We start from the raw sequence: 24,538 nt of genomic DNA on the forward strand, positions 1-24,538 counted from the left end.
CAAAGAATTACATCTACCCAGAAAGTCATGGGTAAACATTTTTCCCCTTTCTGAGCTCTCAGAAGGAATGGACCACAGATTTCCAACTTCCAAATATATGAAATGAGTGAGGCTGCAGAGAAACCCCGCAGTTAAGATCATGTGCTGCTTCTGTAGAGGACCCAGGGTTGGTTCCCGGAACCAACCACCCAGGGTTGGTTCCCAGAGGCTTGCAATTGCCTCTGGCTCCAGTTCCAGTGGGATCTGATGCTTAGGGCCTCTGTGAGCATCCACACAGATGTCCACATGCCTCCCAAACACATAAACATATTATTAAAAGATTAAAATTCTGACTTAAAAATGAACAGTAAGTGCCTGAGTTTTTAACTTCACAGTAGCACTTCATTACAATAGCTTCTGTCACAGGCCACAATCCTCTAGCAAACTTTCCAATGAGCGTATGTCAATCTCCTTGCTTGTGGAATGAAAATAGAAGTAACACACACTAGAAGCAGCGCACAGGAGGAAGCAGCCAGCTGTGGGGAATGTGTTAGCAGCTGGCTGGCTGAGGCACCTGGCCTTCTATTCATCCAGCCCAGCACTACCATCTCTGCTGGGGCTAGACCAGTTGCACCAACTCCCGCCTTGCATCAGAATAACCTGAAGGGTGTGGCCTGCTTCAAGTCAAGCAGATTGGGTGGCGCCCGAACAATTAGTCATACATGCAAGTATGGAGTGTTGTTGCTGCTGACCTTTTGGCGACATTTTAGGGAACACTGAAAACAGAACAAGGAGGCTTTGGAGGAAGGAGGCGAGGGAGGTTGAGTTTGCTGCATGTGACGCTAACTTTTAATATTTCTTATTTGTCGTAAAGATTTATTTATTTATTTATTTTATGTAGACAAGTACACTGTTGCTCTCTTCAGACACACCAGAAGACAGTATCAGACCCCATTCATTACAGGTGGTTGTGAGCCACCATGCTGGGTATTGAACTCAGGACCCCTGGAAGAGGAGTCGGTGCTTGTAACTGCTGAGCCATTAATCGAAGTCTCGATTACTCTGCTGTAAAAATTTTCCTGGTAAATTATTGGCTACAGGTTTCTTTCCTATCTTTGCTCTGCATTTGGCTTTATTTTCCTGAGTGTTCTGGGCTTCGTTTTGAATGTCTGCTTGTATATGTTGTGCTTCTCTGAGTCAGTGATCATATATATATATATATATATATATATATATATATATATATATATATTCACATTGTGTATAAAGGTCCAATCATACAGTCATCAGTGGGAGTGGCTGGGTGTAATGTCCACTGAGTGACTTGTGCAACTGTGGTGTCTCAGTTCATGTTTAGGTAGGCTTAGGAGGATCTTATTTTAAATTTTTTAAATTTCCTAAAGCTTCCGTGCCCATAAACGTACCTATTAACTCATTCTTTCTTTCTCTTATCCACATAATGCCCCATTGAACAGTTTCTGCGTGGTTAACAATATATTCTGGATATGCAGTAGTGGGTAGAGGCTAGCAGCAGTCCCTGTCTCTGTGGAATTTGTAGAACAGTGGGGAAAGAGGCAAGATAGACATGCAAAAAAAAAAAAAAATCACAATAATTAGCGGAAAACCCCTCAGTGACTAGAACATCAAAGGAGAGCAACATTTAACTCTAGCAGACTGTGTTGGTAAACCCTGACCCTGTGAGGGCAGTCAGCGGAGCCTTCCAAACTGAGTCATTTGAGGACACACAGAGACTCGGCCAGGTATAAAGCAGACACCAGGCACAGAGAACAGGATTTTCCAAGGCCTGCTTGGACAAAGGGATGTAGCAGAAACTGACCTTCGATTGCAGCTATCAGGTTTCACAGGTGCACAGACACATTTGAGGCTGACAAGAGAAGTGCTCATCGGCAAGAGATCACTAGCTCTGTAGGTCCCCAGTCCCAGAAGACACGGGCCATTGGGCACCCGCTTGATTTTGCTAACTGCTCCCGACTTGTCCCCTAAGAAGCTCCCCATTAATCGGGGCTCAATTTCTACATGCTTTGTACCACTATTCTGTCTTGGGGTAGCAGGCATCTCCTCTTCTGTACCAGGTGGCCTCTCTATTTGCTCCCTCAATCCCACCATGCATCTGCTAGTGACCAGACTTAGTAAGCCATCAGCTTTCTAGTAGAGTCACATCTGCCATGTAACTGGAACCTTCCATGTACTCCCAACATGCCCCAAATTCCCTAGTTGTTTCTTTTTTTTTTTTTAAGTCAGTACATCATTTTGTTCCACATCTCTCTGCTTCCTCAGTCAACTCTCCCCTCATGCTGCAAAGATACTTCAGTCACATGTAGTCATTGGTCTTATGCTTGTAGGTTGTGAAAAGCTGTCCTACTTACTAACTGCAGCACAAACCTCAGAGGTCACATACCTCAGAGCTCAGACACCTCAGGAATTGATGCTCAGAGTTTCCCAAATCAAGGCATCCGTCTCCACAGGGAACTAAAATGTTTTCACATCTTTGTTCTGTGAAATTCCATACTTGGCATACTTCTTACGGGACCCTGGGAGAAAAATCAGCATTCCTGAGATAAAGGAATTTCAATATTACCTTACACATTTGGAATGTAGTTTTAAAATGATGATTTATGCTTAATTTATTGTTAATGAAGTCAATTTTATGTTATTGGTACAGGGAAGAAATAAGAAATGAGCACATGTAATAACAATCTATAAGATATTTTAAAAGGTAAAGGGGTTTCTAATGAGTCATAAATAAATGATCTATTAAAATAGGTATAAATTGTGAACGGTTCCCAACTGCTTTAAAGAACTTTAAAATCATAGTAAAGTATAACCAATACATCACTTTATATGTATAAAGCTTATGCTAACAAATGAGTAGAAACAATACCCAGAGTTCTTAGTATTGTTGACAGTTTTGTGTTAAACCAGACTAGCTCTCCTTTCTGATCTCTTTTCTCCTGAATTTCCGTAATCAGGAGAACACAACCTCCAGCTAATGGGTAAAATGCATTCTCTGACTAAGGAACAGCTTTTCTCTGCATAGGTGGCTAGCTACTAAAATAGCAATAGAACATGACCTCTTTAACACAATGCTTTAGCAGCCTGGCTGGGCAGAGCCCATGCTCAGGGGTCATGTTAGATGTCTTTAGCATCTATTTATCGCTTTCTTTTTACAATAATACCTACCCAGGAATAGGGTAGATAAATCCATGGTAAGAGGTTCATGGGAAGGATTTGTTTCTATTTGAAGCTGTTCTCATTCTAGGGGTGGACACTACCCTCACACAGCCTTCTTGTTTGGCATTTACTCATAAGCATTTAGCTGCCGACTCCCAAGGGCTGAGTAAAGTTCCAGTGGCCTTGGAAGTCTGACACATATTAATCAAATAAGTGAAAGGTTTGATTGCAAGTCAGAATGTCAACATCTTACAGGGAGAACTGACCCTTGCTAAAATAACTATGTTTCTTGTTAATCTGACCATTCTCTGAAAGGGAAGCCTGTTTGCAGAACCAGAGATTCCTAAGCCTCTGTGTTTGAGTTGCTAGCCAGCACAGAAACCAGGGACTTCAGTGTGAATGCAGGGAAACGCCAGGGAAGAGGCAGTGATGACAAGCAACAGAAAGGAGTTTGTCCTGATGAAACAAATGGATGCCAAGGGAAAGACATCAGGAACTCTGAGTCCACAGGACCCTGGAGATCCAGGATGCAAGGATGGCTGACATGGGAGGACACCCAACGTGTCTAGTTTTATCTAAAATAGTCTAGTTTTTAAAAAATCTCATCAGGATTTTATAATTCAATTAGGGTATAACTAATGGGTGTTCTTATGGTCCGTCTGCTAAGTGATTTACAGGTAGAGATATACAAGAAAAGTAAAGTCCCTGTGGTTGAAGAGGTTAGAATCTAAGACCAATATGAGTGTGTACAAATGCACATTGGACTAGGTTCACAGCAGAGGCTCACAGCATGATTCCTGAGGCTCAGAAAATGGGGAAAGGACAAAAAGGCACGAGGATGGGGAAAGGCTTCAGAGCCCAGGAACTGGAGGGGGCAGCCGGTTAGGAATGTTGGGGCATCTGAAGATGAATATCATGCAGGTCAGGCATCCTTAGACTGATGTGAGTCACTCTCTTGGCTGTCTCATCTTCTTTCTTCTGTGACTAGGCTAATAGGGCTTGGGTAGGGAGCACCCACTGTGCTTTGGAGAGATGAAGGCTGAATTACAGGAATAAGACTTTCAGACTCTACCTCAAAGGGACCAGGCATATGTACCTCGCTATGTAACTGCTGGCAGAAAAACCTGGAAGCAGAATTATGAAAGTGGCCTTGACCTTGATTTCTCTTTTCTGGGAGGCTGTTGCTAGCCCTTCCATGCCGGGCAAGCACTCCTGTTCCTGGATCGCATCCACAAGCACAAAATGGTACACGCCACTCACAGGGCTATGTGGCTAAGGGTGTTGAGTATGATTTAAGCAGTACCAGTGCCAGGGCTGTACATTCACTCAGTCATCTCCGTCTACACTTAGCACCGACACAGCTGCCCTGCAGTTAGCTAGAGGCCGTAGTAGAAAAAGAGCGAGTTGCTACCCAGTGTCACCTCGAATTTCTCAGCTGTAAGATCTGAAGCTAGGACTGAACGCCTTGGCTTTGTTGTGATTCACGTGCTCACTGAGCTGCACATGAATTCTGGAGCAGTTTACCCTTGTGCTAGCCAGAGGCTGAGAACAGGGTCAGTGGGGAGAAAGATGGAAGTGGGTGCTTTCCATCTGCCTCCCTCCTGGGAACTACATCACCATGAAAGGTAAGCAGGGATGCATCAGCCCTGTGCACACTAGCAGACTGGTATTTCCTGGAAGCTTTGCCATAATGCAGAGAGAAGTAGTGCATAAATGATGTGAGGAAATTATTGCTGACCATGAATTTACTGCCCAATTAGTGAGGTGGTGCTGTGTAGGGGATTCGTATAATTGGGCCTTTCTTGAGCTGATCTGGGTTTATTTACCATTTTTACAGTGATTTTTATCTCCGGAGACTAGAGGGTAAAATGTTGAGTTCATCAAAGGTCTTCCTTACTGACCTTTGATTCTAACTGCTACTGCCTACACTGTGCTTTGAGACTTTGTTACAAATCCTTTGCAGTGGAAGAATTCCCATGTGAGAGCCGTTTAGAACCAAGTACACTTTCCTTCTACAACCAAGTTAGACTATATGCACATAAAACAGTGGTTTTGAATCATTTGTCTGGAAATACTTGGGCAGTGCTTCTCAACCTGTGGGTTGCCACCCCTTTTGGGATCGAATGGCCCTTTCATAGGGGTTGCCTATGACCATGGGAGAACACAGATATTTACATGATGATTTATCTCAGTAGCAAAATTACAGTTATGAAGCAGCAAAGAATTTTATGGTTAGGGGTCACCACAACATGAGGAACTGTATTAAAGGGTTGCAACATTAGGAGGGTTGAAAATGACTGACCTTGGGGTTCAAGGGCCAATTTGCGTGCGTGCGTGTGTGTGTGTGTGTGTGTGTGTGTGTGTGTGTGTGTGTGTGGAGCATCTTCCTGCACCATCCCCTCACACCCCTTTCTCTGATGTCTTCCAAAAGGAGCTGCTCAAGGCCTCTCTTCTGGGGCAACATCCCAAAGGTTTTCATAGTTAACAGCTAAATCCCTGATTTAGATGAGACCTAGGTGAGAGCAGTAGCTTCAAAGCGCTTTGAAGTTTTCTATGCAGAACCCAATGTGGTTCCTCTGATGTTTAGCAGCACAAGCTATGAAGGTAAGTAGTCAAAGAGCCAAGGAAAGGCGGCGGGGACTAGCATTGCTTTAAGATTTTAAGGTTAAGGCGAGTGCTCAAAGTTTCCGAGGAGCCTCTTCAGGTACCCATTTCACTTCTTTCATGTTTTGAGACCAAAGTTGCAAATTTCAGACCACATCATAGATTTGTGGCCAAGAGAGGAGAACCTTGTGGCCCGGATACCAAAAGATGAATTATTAAGAAGTAGCATGTCCCTCTTGTCTAAATCCTCTAACCAATATTTGTCCCCATGCCTCCACCTAACACCCGTAGTTTAGAATGTACCACAGATGAGAAGGTCAGGGCAGCAGCAAGGACCACAAGACTACAGACCCCTTCCTTCCTTTTGCTTTGTTTTGCAGACTGGGAGGAGATGCTCATGGCCCATTGCTCCGACATTCTGTTGTGCTGTGATTCACAGTAGCAAGGGTGACTGGTACCCAGCCCAAGTCTAGAATCCCCTTGCACCAACCCCTTCCCTTCGTCTTTACTCAAGCTACAAAAGTCTTCCTGCTTCCCTTATACCAGGCAGTAGGGGGGAGGCGAACTGTATTTCTAGGAACCCAATCCAGGCCATGTTGATTCTTTCCACATTCTTGGTAATTACTCTCCTTCTGGAGGTTCATCACTTTGATCTACACATGCAGGTGTGGCCTGCATCTGAGAGTCTCCCAAAAGCTCTTCAGTACAAGACAAACTTGAAGTGGCTGCTGGTAAGAGCACAGAAGATTTCTGGTGCTGCTCTGGGTCCTTCACTCAGAGCATTCACCCTTTGTCTGTCCCTATGTGGTGTTTGTATAACTTAACTGCTTTGCCTTTCCTCATTATATAAAAATGTTAGAACGAAAACCTCAAATCTCCATGATAATTGTGTGAATGCCAAGTTCGCATTTGGCTTTTTTCTTTTTTCTTTTGTTTGCTTTTGAAAATAGAAGATTAAATGCTATTACTCATATCAATATATGCTATAGCTCATATCAATTCCATTCCAGTATTCCAGTCAAACTGTAGGGACTTTTCTTCATCTTAAGTAGTTAAATTGTACTAGAACAGAAAAAAGAAAAAAAAAAAGTTGATGGATTTCCCTAAGGTGAAACAAGTTTAAGGGATATTAAAATCGAGGCAGAGAAATGTTTTCGGTGGCCAATCATGCGGGAAGGCAGGACGTGAAATGAGCAATAACTTATTCATGATCCAGATAAGCCGCCACCCTGCTTTTCAGCCACAGGGAGGCCAGGCTCAAAGGGCAAGGGCAGTGCACAGGCAGCGCCACTGCGGCTACCTGGGAGCTGGGTCACCTGAGTCTAGACTGCCCAAAGGTGGTGATCCATTTGCCAAGGCCACGAACGAACTACTCCCACAGCTGAAGACCGCCCAGGCTTCGGACAGAGGAGGGACAGTCGCCCCCGCACAGTGCCGGGGTGGGGGTTCCTCCCGCTCACCTGCCTCCCGCTTGCGCCCTGGGCGGGGCTTCCCGCGTCCCCTTTAAGAGGCCGCATCACCCGCCCTGACGTCAGGGTGTCTCTCCGCACAAGCCCGCGTCCCGCGCCGCGCCCCCGCGCCAGCAGCTCCCGCGGCCGCACGACCAGCGGCGGCCCGGCGACCCCAGCCGCCTCTCCGCATCCGCAGCTGCCGGCCGCGCGGCCTCCCGCATCCCATCATGTCGGTGGCAGGGCTGAAGAAGCAGTTCCACAAAGCCACTCAGGTAGGGCGCGTGCAGGTGCGCCATGGGCGGCCCCGCAGACCGACAGACAGACGGCGTCCTCCCCTGCAACCCCTCCCTGTCCCGATCTGGTCCCCGCGGGGCGCTGCGCGGCAGCCTGGCACCATAAGCCGGCTCCCTGTCTCCGGTCTGTGCTCGCTCCGCGAGTCTGCTCCGGGGCCGCTGGCTGCATCGCTGCTTCCTCTTCCCACTCTGGTCCCTGTGGTCCCCCGCCACCCTAGCACTCAGTCCCCAGCTCCCTTCCCCTGGCATCCCTGCTCTCTGTCCCCGCTGTCTCGGCTCCCCCACCCCGGGTTCTCAGGCAGTTAGTCCCCGCACAGCAGCTCTCAGGCTCTGCACGGAGGGTGCCGCGCAGGTGCTTGGCGGCGCGGCGGGAGATTATGTAAAGTCGCCTCGGTGCGGTGACCTTGCGGTGCGGTGTGCCCCACTGTCCTGGGATGGGCTGGCGGGAGCGAGGTTCGCGCTGGAGGCTGCGGAGGTGCCCGCGTTCTGCGCTTGCTCTAGGCTCTGTGCTCCTGGGCCTTCTCAGAACCCCTCCTTCCCAGGCCTCCCCAGGCTCCCAGCATGGGAGAATGTGGTTCTCCTAAGGAGCTTGCATGCATTAACTTTTTTCCCTGGAGAACTCCTTGGCGAAGCTTATTTGAGGCCATGGCTTGATCAGTGGTCTGCAAGTCTTTAAAGTTTTCCCACGGGTTTTACTGCCGAGGCAGTTGTTAAAAACTTGAAAATCACTGTCTGTTTACTAGATGTGCCAAATTTTCTTTGTGGGGTAAGCTGAGATTAAAATACATTTAATCCAGACCCCCATAATTTAAATTTCATTGGGTCCAACTCAGTGAATTTACAAAGAGATAATATCCAAAAATACTTACGATGTGACCCATTTCTTACATAATGTGTGGAGTTAACAATCCTTTTATTCATTTGGAACAGGTTAAATTTTAAGATATATTTAACAATAAACGACTTTATTGATAAACTGTAAAATACTTTTTGCGTAATCATTTAGCTTTAAAGATCCTTATCCTAAGCTAACCTTAATCGTACGGCTTCTGTAATTTCTCATTCTTTTTTTAAAAATTACTTTTATCTTTTTTTTTTTTTTTTTTTACAATCCAGTCATTCCCTTCCCTTTGGGTCCCTCCTCCCACAGTTCCTCATCCCATTCCTCCTCCCACTGTCTCCAAGAGGATGTCACACACACCAGGTCTCCCCACTCCCTGGGAATCTCAAGTCTCATGAGGATTAGGCGCATCTTCTCCCACTGAGGCCAGACCAGGGAGTCCTCCTCTGCTATAGATGGGTCTCATTATTGATCCCACAGCCTCTGTACTATCGCAAAAGGCATAGGGGCAAGGTGAAGGTGGCATTCCTTAAGTTTGCTTAAATTAAGATGCAGGATGGCTTTCACCCCTGAGCATCATCTCTGTCACCATAGACTTACCGTCATCAAATGAGTTCTGATGGGAACTAATTTAGGGAGACAGGAAACAGTCATTTTAGGAAGTGCTTCTAACTACATATAGATTTGGTTTTCTCACTAGAATTGTCTGTGGTCTCCCTACTAGAAAGGGAGAGTCAAGTATGTTGTTGACTTGAATCTGGCAACTTTTCAGTTTCACAGAACCAATCTGTGCTACCAGTGAATGTCATTGGACTGCCCTGATGTCACCAACCTTATTTATTTATTTGTTTATTTGTTTATTTATTTAGGTACTTGTCTCATTTCTAACCTAGACCATAAGACTGATTCTGCCCACATTCCTTTAGGGGCCTTGGCTTTGGGGAAGGAAAGGCTAAGATTTGAATCCCTCTTCTGATACCTCTGAAATTGAGCAAGCTAGTTTTCTGAATCTGTCCTTGCCAAGAAGTGAGACAAATATTCATTTCTCAGGGATAAAGTCAGGATAAATGAATTTGTAGAGCATATGTAGAAAATGCCTAATAAGTGATAATTGTTAGTGTCAAGGATAATTCCTTTGGTGTTAGGTACCATCCCTTTCCATCCCTTTCCTTTTCCAATAATGAGACTTGAGGACACAGCCGGAGCTTCGATAACGTGCACGGGCTCACAGTAACCATCTGACCCCATTCAGCTCATCCTGAGGTTATATGCAGCTCTGGAAGCAGGAAAGAACTGGAGCTTCCGTGGGGAAGCCCTCTCTCCAGGTGTGGAGGCATTCTACTGGGGACCCACCTGCTCCTGACCACTCTGAACCCAGATACTGGATCACTGTTCACTGCCATTCTCTTTCTTTGCTGAAAAAAAAAAAAAAAAGCCTTTTTGTTTTAAAGGTGAAGCAAAAAACACAATCTTATTCATAGCTTAGTGGAGACTAGTCTTTAAAAACTTAAGGCAAAGGTTACTCTTCCGTGCATGGATGTGTATTCTAGAGGGTGTGTAAACCCGGGATGGTGTTTGCCTGCTCTGCTTTGCAGTCGTTTCCTGGATCTGACCTTAGCTGCAGAGCAATTGTCAGGCCTAGAATAGCCCCTGACTGCCATGCTGGTCAGAGAAGACAACATATTGCCTTTCTGTGGAGCTGAGTTTCCACAGAGGGGTGGTTGGGATTTTGTCAATATACCTTTCGTGTCAGTACCATTGGTTTAGGGTTCCTGGTTAGAGTGTGCCCCTATGGTTTTCATATTAGAATTAATTATCTCTCCCTTTCATCGATAGTTACTCTGTAATTAAATAATTTTTTATTATAATATACGACAAATTGAGCAATTATTACTTCACCTTCAGAGAGGTTTTTTTTTTTTTTTATTGAGCTTCCATTTTATCATCAGTAATGTCAATTTTTAAAAACTTGTTTGAATTTGCAGCAGTCTGTAAAAATAGCTTTAGTTTCTGGTTAATATGCAGGCAAACCCATAATTCCTTTCCTATACCTCACAATCAAGTGTTTGCTATGGTATGTCTTAGCATTTTATGGCTGTGAAGAGACACCATGGCAGCTCTTATAAAGCAAAGTGTTTAATTGAGGCTGGGCTTACAGCTCTGAGATTTAGTTCATTATCATCACGGTGGGAAGCATGGTGGCACAGGGGTAGCCACAGTGCTTCAGAAGGGGTTGAGAGTTGTACATCTGGCTTAGCAGGCATCAGGAAGAGACAATGAACCCCTAGGTCTGGCTTGAGCATCTGAAACTTCAAAGCCCATCTCTAGTGACACACTTCCTCCAACAAGCCCACACCTTCTAATCGTGCCACTCCCTGTGAGCCTGTGGAGGCCATTTTCATTCAAACCGCCTCCGGGTGCATACATGGTGTCAATTCATTCTTCAAACTGTATGGCAGTGTAAGAAAAATCTTTTTTTCAGGGTGAACTGTTTTAGACAATTACATGATTAGTTTGCGAGAATGTATGAAGCAAGTACCCCAAACTGAACGACTTAAACAACAGAAATGTACTGAATCACTTACCTTGAGAGAAAACTGCTTGAGGTGTTAGGTCACTGTAGCAGGAAGGCCCTGGTCCCTCAGACAGCTCCAGGCAAGAGCTGCTCCAGGTCTCACTTTTAACCTCTGGGCCTTTATTGGTAGCCTGGTTTATCTTAACTTGTAGATACAGCGCCTTGATGTGGTGCTCATGTTTACACAGCATCATAACATGATGCTTGTATGTGTCTGTGCTTAACTTTTAGCTCCACAAGGTGCCAGTCATGTTGGATTAGGAGCCTGTCTGCTCCAGTGGGACCCCGGTAGAAGTGTTCTTTTCCTATAAGGTCTTGCGTTAATGGAGCTGCAATTTCAACATAAACATTTTTTTTGGGGGGGTATACTTTAAATAATAGCCCATTTTGGATAAGAGGATTTGTTATAGTATTCTTAATACTGCATTTGATCCAACATTTAGAGGGACAGTTCTGCCTCAAGTAAGATGTAATATTCTTTTGCATGGAACCAGATAGACTTTCTTGTCCTTAATCAGTTTGGTAGGATATTTATAGCCTGTTTTGTCCCCACTTCAAATTCCCATGTTGAGAATAAGATAGTATTAGTAGACGGTATTTAGAAGGTGATTAAGTCTGAGGGCTCCACCCTCATGCATGGAATTACTACTGCTCCTCTAAGTTGGAGAGAACTTATTCCAGTCTGCCACAGTGAGGTCATCTTCAAATCCCAATGAATCTCCATTAGACAAAAATGCGCTGGTGTCCGGATCTTGGGTTTTCTTAGACTCACAAACTGTGAGAAAGAAATACCGATTATGTGTAGGTTACTAGGCTTTGGTGCTTTCTTACCTTACCCTATTTTCTGCCACTGTAACAATACCCACGATTGAGTAATTTGGGAACAAGAAGCTTATTTTGACTGACGATTTTGCAGGCTGGGAAATCCAAGATTATGTGGCTGCATCTGCTGAAGGCTTGTGGCGCTTAGCTCACCAACCAGGAGGGCAAGTAGGTCTATTGCAAGGCAAAATGGAAATGGTAGCCTCTGTTTTTAACAGCTGTCTCTCCCAGGGACACCTCCAGTTTCTCAGGAGGGAGCATGAATTTGAAAGAGGAAGGCATGACACCATTTATGAGGACTGTCCCTGTGACTGGCTCTCCTCTCCCAAGCACCTTTCACTGCTTCAGTGTTGAGATTCCAGCATGGGAACTCTTTGGGCACACACTCCATCTGCAGCACCTGCGTCCAGCTGCGTCTTCCAATTCTTCATTTTTAATGATAAAACTCATTTGGATAGGTGTGACTGGGACACAATCTGGCGGGTGCCTGTTATCACACTGGGATTTTTCCCCTGAGAAAACTTGATTCTCTCCATGCTCTGGACCCTTCTGTTTAAAACCATTTCTTCATGCTTTCATGTTATTTACCGTGCAGTAGCTTCTATAAGTCTGCTTATGTGTTTGTTGATTTAGGAAACATTAAACTTATTAAGGTATTTAATTACTCATGTATGACTTTACATATTAAAATTTCACTTTCTAAATTGGCTGCTTTACGCTGTAGGCTCCCTGCTGCTTTAGAATCATGAGGTTGGCTTCTTGCTCCATCCAGCCTCCTAGGCCTGTATCCTTTTGGGGAATATGGCAATGGGCTGCTGTGGCTCTGTGCATTTTGTAAACTATATGCCAAACATTATTCACGTTTTCCTGGTAGAAACAGTGCTTTGTTCATCGACAGCTTCTTAAAGGTATTCCTTTTTCTTTTCTTTTCTTTTCTTTTCTTTTCTTTTCTTTTCTTTTCTTTTCTTTTCTTTTCTTTTCTTTCTTTCTTTCTTTCTTTCTTTCTTTCTTCTTTCCTTCTTTCTTTCTTTCTTTCTTTCTTTCTTTCTTTCTTTCTTTCTTTCTTTTTTTTTCTTACAATTTATTTATTTACTTTATGTATGGGAGTACACTGTTGCTGTCTTAAAGGTATTCTTACTCCCTGCCTTCCTCTACAAAGTAAAAGTGTAGGGTGAAAAATAGATTGTGTTTTTAGGAGAGAATCCATCCATCTTCTGTAACTGGACATGACAGTAACTGGACTTGTCAGTACCTGGACCAAATGTAGCCTTCTCCGAACTAAATTTAGGGGCAGCCACATAGAAAAGATCTTCCGAGAGATGTCAGAATTGGATGAGGTAATGCTGGTGAGAATACTGTGCTTGCAATGAGGAGGAGGAGGACCTGAACCATGATTTTGTCTCTTTTCTTTCCTTTTGTTTTCCTTTTCTTTCTTTTCTTTTGTTTTCCTTTTCTTTCTTTTCTTTTGTTTTCCTTTTCTTTCTTTTCTTTTCTTTTCCTTTTCTTTCTTTTCTTTCCTTTTTTTTTTTTTTTTTTTAAGGTTGTCAATGAGCTCATACTCACCTCTACACTTGAAAATGGACACACAGAATTTGTCAGTGGAACTGTAGCTATTGTTTCCCTCAGGCTGTGGCTCTCCTTGACTGAAGTTTGATACTGCTTTTTTTTGGGGGGGGGAGGGGAACTCTTTCTTTACTAATGTATTCTGTTGAGTTTTTGTTTTAATCTAGTTAGGAAGGTTTTGAGCATCTTTCAAATTAATTACAGTATTATTGCTGACAGCAAAACTTGATCTCAAAATATTCTGTTTTGGAGGCAGTTACTGTGTGAAGCAAGGGGCAGAATAATTAGGGGAAGGGAAACCAGGTCTCCTAGAGCAGGTTTTCCTCTGCTTCCTCTTTGGTGTTGCCCGTAGAGTCCAGGGTCCCCGGAACTCAGGGCTTTGTTACAAGTGTAGTTGAGGAAGTGAAAAGAGACATGAGCAAGTATAACTGGGTGAGGAGATACAGGTTCAGAACCATTGTGGTGCTCAAAATGGCTACCTGGTGGGCTTAATTCTGCCTTGAAGGCCAGATCAGCAAGTGACTGGGTGTATAAGAAGAAGTCAGTGGATTGCCCTGACCACCCTGTCCCCCTTTCCCTTTTTGTTCTTTTATCTATGAGGCCTTGCTCTGTTATTTGTTTAGATGTTCCACCAGGCGTGGCCGTAAGAGACTTGGAGCATGGCGAAGACTAACATTTTGAAGAATGCCCTTGTCCCTGGGGTGTTTGCCTTACTGCTTAGGCTTCTAAAAGACCTCTTACAGTATTTTTAGGCCTCATTTAAATTAATTATGCAAAACAGTTAGAGATATTTCTTATAAAGAAAACTGAACTTTCCCTAAGAATTGTAGTCAGGGCAATTTTACTGTGCCAAGAAATACCTGAATATCCAGGTGTAATACTTCTGTGCATACAGAGCACTTCATGCTCTACCCAAGCTTGCTTGCTTGATTTCTTTCTGTCTTTCTCTCTTTCGTTCTTTCTTCCTTTCTCTTTTCTCTATTTTTAGTTCTTTATTTTTGATTTTTACTTATTCACTTTACATCGAAATATCAGTCCCTTTCTCCTCTGAGTACCTCCACACATAGATCTCCCCCCTCCCTTCCCTTCCCCCTCTCTTCTGATACCCACCCGCACCCTGGGTTTCACCTCCAGCACATCAAGTCACTGTAGGCCCAGGTGCATCCACTGAGGCCAAACAAGGCAGCCCGGTAGGGAGAGCAGGGGAGAGAGAATAGAAATTAGTGGGAGGAGGAGGGGTGGGGAGGGAGGGCAGGGTGTGTGTGCAGAAGCATCTCCAGCACGCTGTACTTTTAAATATACAAGGTTCGGCAGCAGGAACTGGAAGCTGAGGGCTCACATCTTCAACCTCCTGCAAAGCGGGAAGAGCATATTGAGAGTGATATGAGGCTTTCCCTCTCAAAGCCACCCCTGAGCGACACCTGTTCCCAGCGAGGCTGCATCTGCATCACCCAACCCCCCCCCCCCCCCAAGCAGCCCCACCAGCTGGAAAACCAGTGTTCGAACCCCTGAGCCTGTGAACTTGGCTAGGAGACTTGGGAAGTGGCTCAGACAGTAAACCACTTGTGCGATGTAAGCCTGAGTCTGGACCCCCAGCATGCACAGGGGAGAAAGGCATGTGATGCTGATGCTGGGAATGCAGATACAAGCAGAGCGCTGGGGTTGGCTGGCTAGGTTATCGTTAGCAAGAGCGCCAGACCCTGTCTCAATGAGAGGCCAAGGTGGCTGGTCCCTGAAGGATGACATTTGAGGTATTCTCTGGTTTACACACCACAATAAGTGCACACACACACACACACACACACACACACACACAGGAGGGAGAGTGAGTGAGGAAGGGGGGGAGAGAGAGAGACAGAGACAGAGACAGAGACAGAGACACAGAGAGAGAGAGACAGAGAGAGAGCTTGGTAGATCTCCGAACTCTTTTCTTCTCCGTTCCATGAGTTGTTTACCACCATAGAAAACTCTTCTCTAGGCCTGATTTTCAGCCAGTGCACTGGCTGTATAATCCAAACTTTGCTGAGTTTGATTGTATTACTCTAGATGGCTTGATTAAGCCAGTGGGTCTTCGTTGCTCAAATCTCCTTTCCTTGCTTTCTATTATTTGCTTCAGGGACCTAGAGTGATTCTGCATGAAGTCCGCTCTTTCTGTATCACAGGGTTTACAAGGTTGTCAAAGGAAATATTTGGACGCTTATAAACTCTTTATATGCCAGGGATTTATGTGAGCTCTCTTCCCTTTCATGTGCTACAGTCCTTGGCCCTCAATAAGAGAAGATGCCACTTCAAATATGGTTCCTTTATGCAGGAGAAGGAAGTTCACATGGTTACAGGAGCTTTTTAAACAGAGGGCGTTGTTAGCTATGTGCTACCAATTGTGCTGGAAGGTGCTGTGTAGCATCCCCGGGGAGAAAGACATCAATGGAGGAAAGGCATGGAAAGCCTTACCCAGTGCAGAACTATACTAGCTACCTAAGATGTGCCACTGGTGAACTGTGGCACAATGGTGATGGTGTAACTGACTGCCTTCTCATTAGACTGGAGGCCTGGTCCAACAGATGGCAATGTCATACTGGTTACTCTAATCTTGGTTAAAAGCCCATGGCTGCAAAGGTCCTTGGTCCTAGAGTAGAACCTACCATTGTTGATTTACTCAGTGGTCATGATATCAAACTGCCTTCTAAATGTATATGTTTTTACTAATGGACTAGGGCTGCTTTCAACCCTGGTCAGATAAACTAATTTTGCAGTGAGCACAGGTCAATGGCAAGACTTATAAGTAGCCAATTTGCTGAGAGGAGACTTGATTATATCATCTCCTCCAACCCACCAGTTCCTAAGGCGTAGGGAACACCTTAGAGGAGGAAGCTGCAAGACTCTCAGATCTGGAGGTTGGGGGAGGGTACTGCCTTCTGGACATGGCACAAGTGTGGCCCTTACAAACTCTCAGCTGCTCTGGTTAGTTGTACAGGATCTAAGGTCAAGCCAGGCAGAAATTCCTTCATAGACTGGGGAGATTGATGATCTTCAGGAACTATCCAGGAATGACTGGCAGTTGATAGTTGCTAGGGGATGGCTCTTCTTTGAGGGGATGGCCTGGTAGGCTTCCCATGTTCCAATGGATGGCTGAATACACATTCACACATGTGAAAATCTAACTGGATGCAGAATGTTTAAAAGAAAAGTGGAAACAGTTGGGAGGCCAGAAGGCAGAAACGCTGGGAAGACATTGGGGGAAACAGGTGGAAAATGAAGAATACAAGAGGACTGAGCTGTAGTTCATTGAATACGCAAAAGGCGGGGCAGTGTCTGTTGATAGCAGAAGTCAGGAAGATAGGAAGTCACAAAACTGGGAGTGTGATCATGACTAGCTTTGCATTAAAAGTTAGGAGTCAGGGAGAGAGGGCATGGGAGATAGCTTACAGCCAGCCTAGGGGCCAGAGAACAGCTCTTTGATGATGCCAGCAAGAGAAGTTAGGATCATATATGACTTTTAAAAAACAACCAGCCAACCAACCAACCAACCAACCAACCAACCAACCAACCAACCAGCCAACCTGGATTCCACCAAGAACCTACATGGAAAAGGATACTTTCTCAGAGCTTATAGGTAGGGGCCCAGGCTTGGCAACACAGAGTCTAGTTAAGCCGGCCTTGACTTCTGAGTTGTGGAGTTGTAACTTACTTTATAAATAAGTATTCTTTTAATCTGATATGTTCGTGGAAGTTTGTTATATAACATCAGAAAACTAATGGTAGCAACTTCCATTTATGGTCCATTAGCTGGAACTTTCAACATGACCCCTGAATGATTCTAACTGCAAAGAAAAAAAAGCCAAGAGAAGCTGCTGTGCTCAGAATGGGGCAAGGTTTTGGTTAAAAAGCCAGGTGTTTGCTACATATGGTATCACACACTTGTAGTCTGAGCACATTGGAGTCTGAGGCAGGGACATCTCTAGTTCCAAGTTAGACTGGGAAACACTGTGAGACCCTACCTCAGGACAATCAAACACACACTCCAAGTAAAAAGTCTAAGAATATAAAAAGCTGTATAAGCTTCTACAAAAAGAAGAGCTATGATTTTTTCCTCTCATTGTGCATAATATTAATTTACATATTGTATTAGTCAGTGTTCTCTAGAGTCACAGAACTTATGGGTAGTCTCTATATAGTAAAGGAATTTGTTGATGACTTACAGTCTGCAGTCCAACTCCCAACAATGTTCAGTAGCAGTTGTGAATGGAAGTCCAAGGATCTAGCAGTTGCAGGCAAAGGGCAGAGAGAGAGCCTTCCTTCTTCCAATGTCCTTATATGATCTCCAGCAGAAGGTGTAGCCCAGATTAAAGGTGTATGCCACCACACTTTTAATCCCAGATGACCTTGAATTTGAAGATCTCCTTGTCTTAATCTTCTGGAATCCATAGCCACTGTGCCTCAAGATCTCCATGCCAAGATCCAGGTCAGAAACTTGTGATGGCCTGTGCTGGAGCAGTATGCTACAAGTGGATCTGCTCTTGAGTTGCTCTTGATGGGGGTGGGTTCTAGGCAGGAATAAAGTGAATTAGAGGGCCTTCTGCCAACATCTCTTTTGTGCACCATGTGAGACACAGGAATAGCAATATGTCTGTTTCTTCTGGGACAAATGGCAGGATCACTGGCTAGTAGCAGTCTGTATTCAGGGAGTTAAGCCTTCCCAGTGAGACAGAGCTTAGGTATTAGGGTGGAAAATTAGCTGTTTGAAGCACTTTCCCAAGTGCTTCCTTCCATGGCAAGATTAGAGCAGGCCAACCCCTGGCCTTCTAGTAAGGGATAAGACTTGCTGGACTAATTGCAAGGCTAAAGATAAAGCAGTAACTGAAGCTCCCAGCACTAAGGTAAACCAACAGCCATACTTCTGTTATTCCCTCTTGCTCAGAGATCAGACTACACTGAGCAGACCTTACCTGCTAACCCAAATACATCAAGGTCAAGTATTTCCTCCTTGGTTGGTCCAAAGGGATGGATGGCATGCTGCTTTTGAGAGGAGAAATTTTGCACATTCTCAAAAAAGCTAAGAGTGACAAATGACAAAGGCTCTGGGGAGGTTTTGCTCCCCCTTTCTCACTGTGACCTCCTTACTCTGTAACTTGTGTGACTTTCTTGTACTCTATCACACGTGCCACTTTCTGCTGTGTTCTCTTCTGTCTCTGCCCCAATATACATTACCTTTATGCTGATGTTCAGGGCACTTCCCCTCTCTCTAACTCCAGTATTTTAGTCCGTGAGTTCCCTTCTGAGACCATTTTAAAGTTCTTTTGTAAGGAGACCAAGAACAAAGGGGTCTCTTTTGCCTTACTGTCTTGTGCCAGTGTCAAGTTGAGCAACTTGGCCAGGAAGAAAATAGGTGGTTCAGTGTTTGAATAACTAACCTAAAGGCAGAGCGCTCTGTATCCACTGACTGCAGGGGGACTCAGCTTTCATCCTCCTTGTAGGCCCACAATGCTCACTGAGGTGGCCATGGCCCTCTCCTTTCTGAGGGGGGTATAGCTTTGGACATTGGCTCACATATCATTTTTTTAAACTGTTAGCTATGTCGTTACCCACGTGGCTGCATGTGAGTAAAGGAGTCTTATAACCCCCAATCTTTCACTGAGAACACTGAGAACCATTTGTATATTAGTGAAATATTTCTGGAGATTTGTTTGTCAGTACCAACGTGAAGCGTTTACTTAGGCAAGTTAACATCCGGGTATCCTGAGATCCCATTCTCTTCCTATGTCTCCGAGAAGCATTAAATATTAGTCTTTTCTACCAGATGATATAAAACTTGTATTTATGACATAGAATTAAAATCTGTTTCTCTCTCCCACCTTGTAAAACTTATGCAAATATTTTATTCACTCACCATCAACTGGTAGAGCCTTTGTCTACAAGAAAATGCTGTGCATTAAGTGGAAGGCACCTCTCCCTTCCCTTCATTTCCTTCTTGATGATTCTTATACAACTAGTCAGTCACAATAGGTCAGAAAAGACCGCTATCACCAGCACTTGCTGGCCTCTTTTCTTAGTCAGGGTCTGTATTCCTGCACAAAACGTCATGACCAAGAAGATAGTTGGGGAGGAAAGGATTTATTCAGCTTACACTTCCACATTGTTGTTCATCATCAAAGGAAGTCAGGACAGAAACTCACACAGGGCAGGATCCTGGAGGCAGGAGCTGATGCAGAGGCCATGGAGGGATGCTGCTTACTGGCTTGCTTCCCCTGGCTTGCTCAGCCTGCTTTCTTATAGAACCCAGGACCTCCAGCCCAGGGATGGCACCACCCACAATGGGCTGAGCCCTTCCTCCTTGATCATTAATTGAGAAAATGCCTTATAGCTGGATCTCATGGAGGCATTTCCTCAAGGGAGGCTACTTTTTCTGTGATAACCCCAGCTGGTGTCAAATTGACACACAAAACCAGCCAGTACACCCCCCGTGTTTGGTCTTCTGAACACACTCTCCCAAGGAAGGTAAACCTTTGCCTTGTTGAGACACCTCACTGGAGTGGTGGTCTCTTTCTTTGTGACTACCACTGTATTTCTCCCATACCTAACCTTGCACTTGAGATCTATCCTTTGGTCCACTTAATTTGAACTAATAAATGATTTTCCATGAAATGCTTAGATCATTTTTAATCATCAACTACCTTATGAGAATGGTTATGTGTTAAGCAGGAAATATAGGTCTGTATCCATTGTTTCTCAGAACTTGAAGGCTGTGCTCAGACTCTGCTTTTCAGGGGCGCAGTGAGTTATGCGGTTATCATGTGATGAGAGTTATCCCTTTATAACAGTGGATCCTTCTTGTCCACTGACACCATGTCTGCTGCTTGCTGCTGTATTTGAGTCAACTTAGAGTTGGTCTCTTGGACGCTGTCGTCTCTTTCTGTATGGTGGAATAATTTGCCTGTTTCCCAAACCCGTCATTTGCTTCGATGAATGCTGTTGCTGCAGTGAGTTGATAAGTGGATATTGTTTTAAGTGGCACTTAAGTTTTACACTGTTGACTGTATTAGGATTCTTCAGCTGGTTCTCTTGGATATAGATATAAGAAGGGCTTTGCCATGGAGAGTGGCTTCAAAGGCCAAGAAATCCCACACTATGCTCTGGGGAGTGAAGAGGACACCAGGGAAACTTGAGTTTGTAGCTTAGTCTGAATAGAGGCCCGAGAACCATAATAGCCATGGGTGTAACTTAGAGCCCATGGTGGAAGACTAAACCTAGGGCTGTTTGAAGCTCTGGAAGCAAGACTTCTGAATCTGCAGTTCTGGAGTATGAAGGCAGAGGAAGACAGAAGTTCAGGCTCTAGAAGAGGATAAGTTTAGCTTTCTTCTGTACGGCTCCCTAAGGGATTATTAGATGGATGTAGTTTAGTCTGATTAACATGCTAATATATTCCAGAAAACTCCCTTGTAGGCAACCCAGAAGTATGGAGTCTTTGATCAGTTGAGCTTATGGTGATTCGACATATAAAATTAACCGTTACTCTAATTAATTTCTACATGAATCATTTCATCATTTATTTGTTTGTTTATACAAATATTGTGAGAGTGGGAGGGATTTCTGAATGTTACCCAAGCTGCCTTGGAACTCGTAACTCTCCTGTCTCCATTGACTTCCAAGTAGTGGGAATTATTGGAGCACATCAGAAACCTCAGCCATACTATCATTTTCATGAAAGAAAAAAAAATGCAATTTGTTAAAAATAATATTATATACTAGTACACTCTTTCTTGAGTAAATGTGTGCACTTGAGGTTTATTCTGCTTTTGTTAAACAAGATTAGCAAAAAAGAAGGACTAGCAATATCAAACAGTGAGAGAATGGAAGCTATGCATTCTTCCTGAGGGACTGAGTGGTACTGAGGGCGTGGTATGATGCAGTACATATTTGGCCTTAGTCCCAGTTTTCAGGCATAAAGCTCTTTAAAACCCTTGGGAATTTCTTCAGAGTTAGTCCTTTTCTGCTAACAATGTGACTGGTGACTGGGGCCCCTTTCCAGCCTCAGGATCCAGCTGGTTCCAGATGGAGCAGAGTAATTTGAGGGTGGAGAATTTAAGCCCCACCCTAACAGCTTGAAATGGCTGAAGGTTAAGTTGATAATCAATCGGTGGCCAAGGATTTATCAGCCATATTAACCATGCCTACTTAAGGAGCCTTCAAAACATCTAGCAACATACCCTGTGGGAGGACTCCTGTGGGAGGAGCTTGCTGGATGCTGTGCCTGGAGAGAGCCCATGGCACTGGCCCTTCTCCCTCACCTCACTCCGTGACCCCTTCTGTGTGCTTCTTCACCCATAGCCTTCCTTGGTATGATTCTCTGACGTGAACCATTATAAGTAAAGCGTTCTCCAAGTTTTTGAGAGACAGTCTACCAATTTACTGGAATCCAGGCAAAGGGCAGTGACAACAGTGGTTTATTTATTTTATTTTTTCTTGTCATTGAAAATAGATTCCCCCCCCACACACAAGATACCAAGATTAGTATTTCTTCTATGTTTACTCCTCCCAGTTCCTTCCTATATTTCCTCCCAAATCCACTTCCTTTCTGTCTCTCATTAAAAACAAGGAGACTTCTAAAGAATAATATGAAATAAGATAAAATAAAAACTAAGACATCAGAATTGGACAAAACAGAAGAAAAAGAGCCCAAGAGAAGGCATAGGAAACAGAGATTCCCTCATTTATACTAATTCAGGAATCCTATCAAAACATTAAACTGGAAACCATATCATATATGTGAAGGACCTGTAGGCTAAAAAGAGAGAAGAAAACAATTTTCAAAAAAGGCAAAATCGTGGCACTGCCCTATGAGACAATTGGAAACTCCAATACTGCCGTTGCGTTAATTTTTTTGGTCATTGCTACTAGGCATGTAACCTATCCTTAATAGTAGCTTGATTACACAGTGAGACTCCCATTGGAGGAAATGAAATTTTTATTTGCAAGTGGTTATCAACTGGAGATTGCTTCAGGGTCAGGGACAGGAGCCTATGCCCACGTCTCTTCTCAGCTCTAGGACTCTGGTGCATGCTGCCTCGGTCTCTGAGGGGTCCTACGTGCTTCTCAATGACTTAGAGAGCCTTGCTTTCTTGGTGTCCTCTGTCCCTTCTGGCTCTTACACCCTTTCCACCTTGTTCCCAAAACCCTGAGGGGAGCGATTTGATGGAGACATCCCATTTAGGGCTGAGTGTTCCAAGGACCATAAGTCAAAGTTCACTCTGAAAAATCTCTGGCTGTGGGTTTCTGTATTTGTTCCTATCTGCTGCCGAAGGAAGTTTCCTTGATGGTGGCTGAGCAAGGCACTGATCTACCCTTTTCAGGGAGCTCTATCTGTCCCTTCTAGTCCCTTACTCTATGCCTAGCTTGGTTATTCTTGATGTAACAGCTACTATCCATATACAAGTGAATGCATACCATATTTATCTTCCTGGCCTGGGTTACTATACTCAGGATGATTTATTTTTTCTAGTTGCATTCATTCACCTCTTGAGTTCATGAGTTAACTCTTTATCTTGCTGAATAAAAGTCACTGTGTAAATGTCCCATGGTTTCTTTAACTGTTCTGTGGAGGGACATCTAGGTTACCTCCAGTTTCTGGCTATCATGGATGAACACCAATGAACATGGCTGAACAAGTGTTTCTGTGACAGGATGAGGTGAGTTTAGGCTCTTTCCTGCTTCCTCTCCTATCAGCTTCAGTGTATCTGGTTTTATGTTGAGGTCTTCGATCCACATGGAGTTGAGTTTTGTGCAATGATAAGTATGGATCTATTTGGATTCTTCTACATGCAGTCCCCAGTTTGGACCACCACCATCTGTGGAAGTCGTTTTCTTCCTCCTAATGTGTATTTCGGGCTTTGTCGAACATCAGGTGTCCATAGGGGTGTGGATTCACACCTGGGTCATCAGGTTAATTACTTTGTTTAACATGTCTGGGTTTTTCGTTTTTGTTTGTTTTATGCCAATATCATGTACTTTTTATTACTATATCTGTGTAATAAACTTGAAATCAGGGATAATGATGCATCCAGCAGTTTTTTTTATTGTTCAGGATTTATTTTTTTATTTTTTATTTTTTTTAGCTATCTTGGTTTTTGTTTGTTTTTATCTGAAGCTGAAAATTGTTGTTTCAAGCTCCGTGCAGAATTGTGTTGGATGTTTCATGGGCATTGCACTGAATCTTTTGGTAGAATGGCCAGTTTTTGCTATATTAATCCTACCAATCCTTGAGCATGGATGATCTTTCCATCTTTTGATGTCTTCTTCAATTTCTCTCTTCAATGTTTAAAGTATTGCTAATCATACATATCTTTTACTTGCTTGGTTATAGTTACCTTAAGATGTTTTATATCACTTGAGGTGATTATAAAAGGAGTTATTCTCCTGATTTCTTTCTTAATTCATTTGTCATCTGCTTATAGGAGGGTTACTGATTTGTCTGGGTTCATTTTGTATCCAACTATTTTGCTGAAAGTGTCTATTAGTGATAGGTGTCCCCAGGTGGAATTTGGGGGTCCCTTATGTATCTTATCATATCATCCACAAAATGTTCTAGTAAGTATGGAAAGAGTGGACAACTTCATTCCTGTGAGTTTCTTTTCATTGAAGACAACTGGCTTATAGCTGGTCAATTATATGCACAGGGCATAACCTGTGCAGGTGATTGGAATCTGATAGGCAGGGGCAGCCTGGAGGGATCTGATGGGCTTTTCAGTGAGTGCCAAAGTGCACTGGGTGAGAGGACGTGACAGTATCTGATACAGAGACATCTGCAGGACTGGCTGTTGGCAAGAAGAACTCTCTACTTATTTCCCAAAATGAGGTCACAGAAATTCTGTGTCGCGTGTAGTGAGAGTACAGGAAGAGAAAGCCCTTGCTCTTTCTGTGCCCTTATAAGGGTACCAGTCCACTTTCATGTATCCCTTACAACACGCCCCTCCCACAGCTTGAAGTTATAAATGCTCCACTGTCCTCTGACCATCAGGGAGTTTTTCTATTTATATCAGTTATGAGATTTGATTATCTTTTATAAAAGGAAAGACTTATTTGTTTAGAAGAGCATGCGCTATATGTTCCTAAGAGAAGATGAAGGTGAACATCAGGAGAAACAGGTTACCAGGAGGTATAGCGCATGGACAGTAGGTTATCAGGAGGTATAGCACATGGACAGTAGGTTACCAGGAGGTATAGC

The 24,538-nt window shown here is 43.9% G+C and overlaps 1 protein-coding gene across 1 annotated transcript in view; it reads left to right on the plus strand.

Annotated features, from left to right (window-relative positions):
• The first annotated feature begins 7,117 nt into the window (after positions 1-7,117).
• Positions 7,118-24,538, plus strand: part of Sh3gl2 (SH3 domain containing GRB2 like 2, endophilin A1) — a 184,016-nt gene continuing 166,595 nt past the window's right edge. The window contains exon 1 of the mRNA XM_021199973.2: positions 7,118-7,498. Coding sequence (XP_021055632.1) covers positions 7,454-7,498 — 45 coding nt within the window. The 5' untranslated portion in view covers positions 7,118-7,453. The remainder of the gene's footprint in view (positions 7,499-24,538) is intronic.

This window comes from Mus pahari, chromosome 6 (assembly GCF_900095145.1).
Source record: "Mus pahari chromosome 6, PAHARI_EIJ_v1.1, whole genome shotgun sequence".
Lineage (NCBI taxonomy): Eukaryota > Metazoa > Chordata > Mammalia > Rodentia > Muridae > Mus > Mus pahari.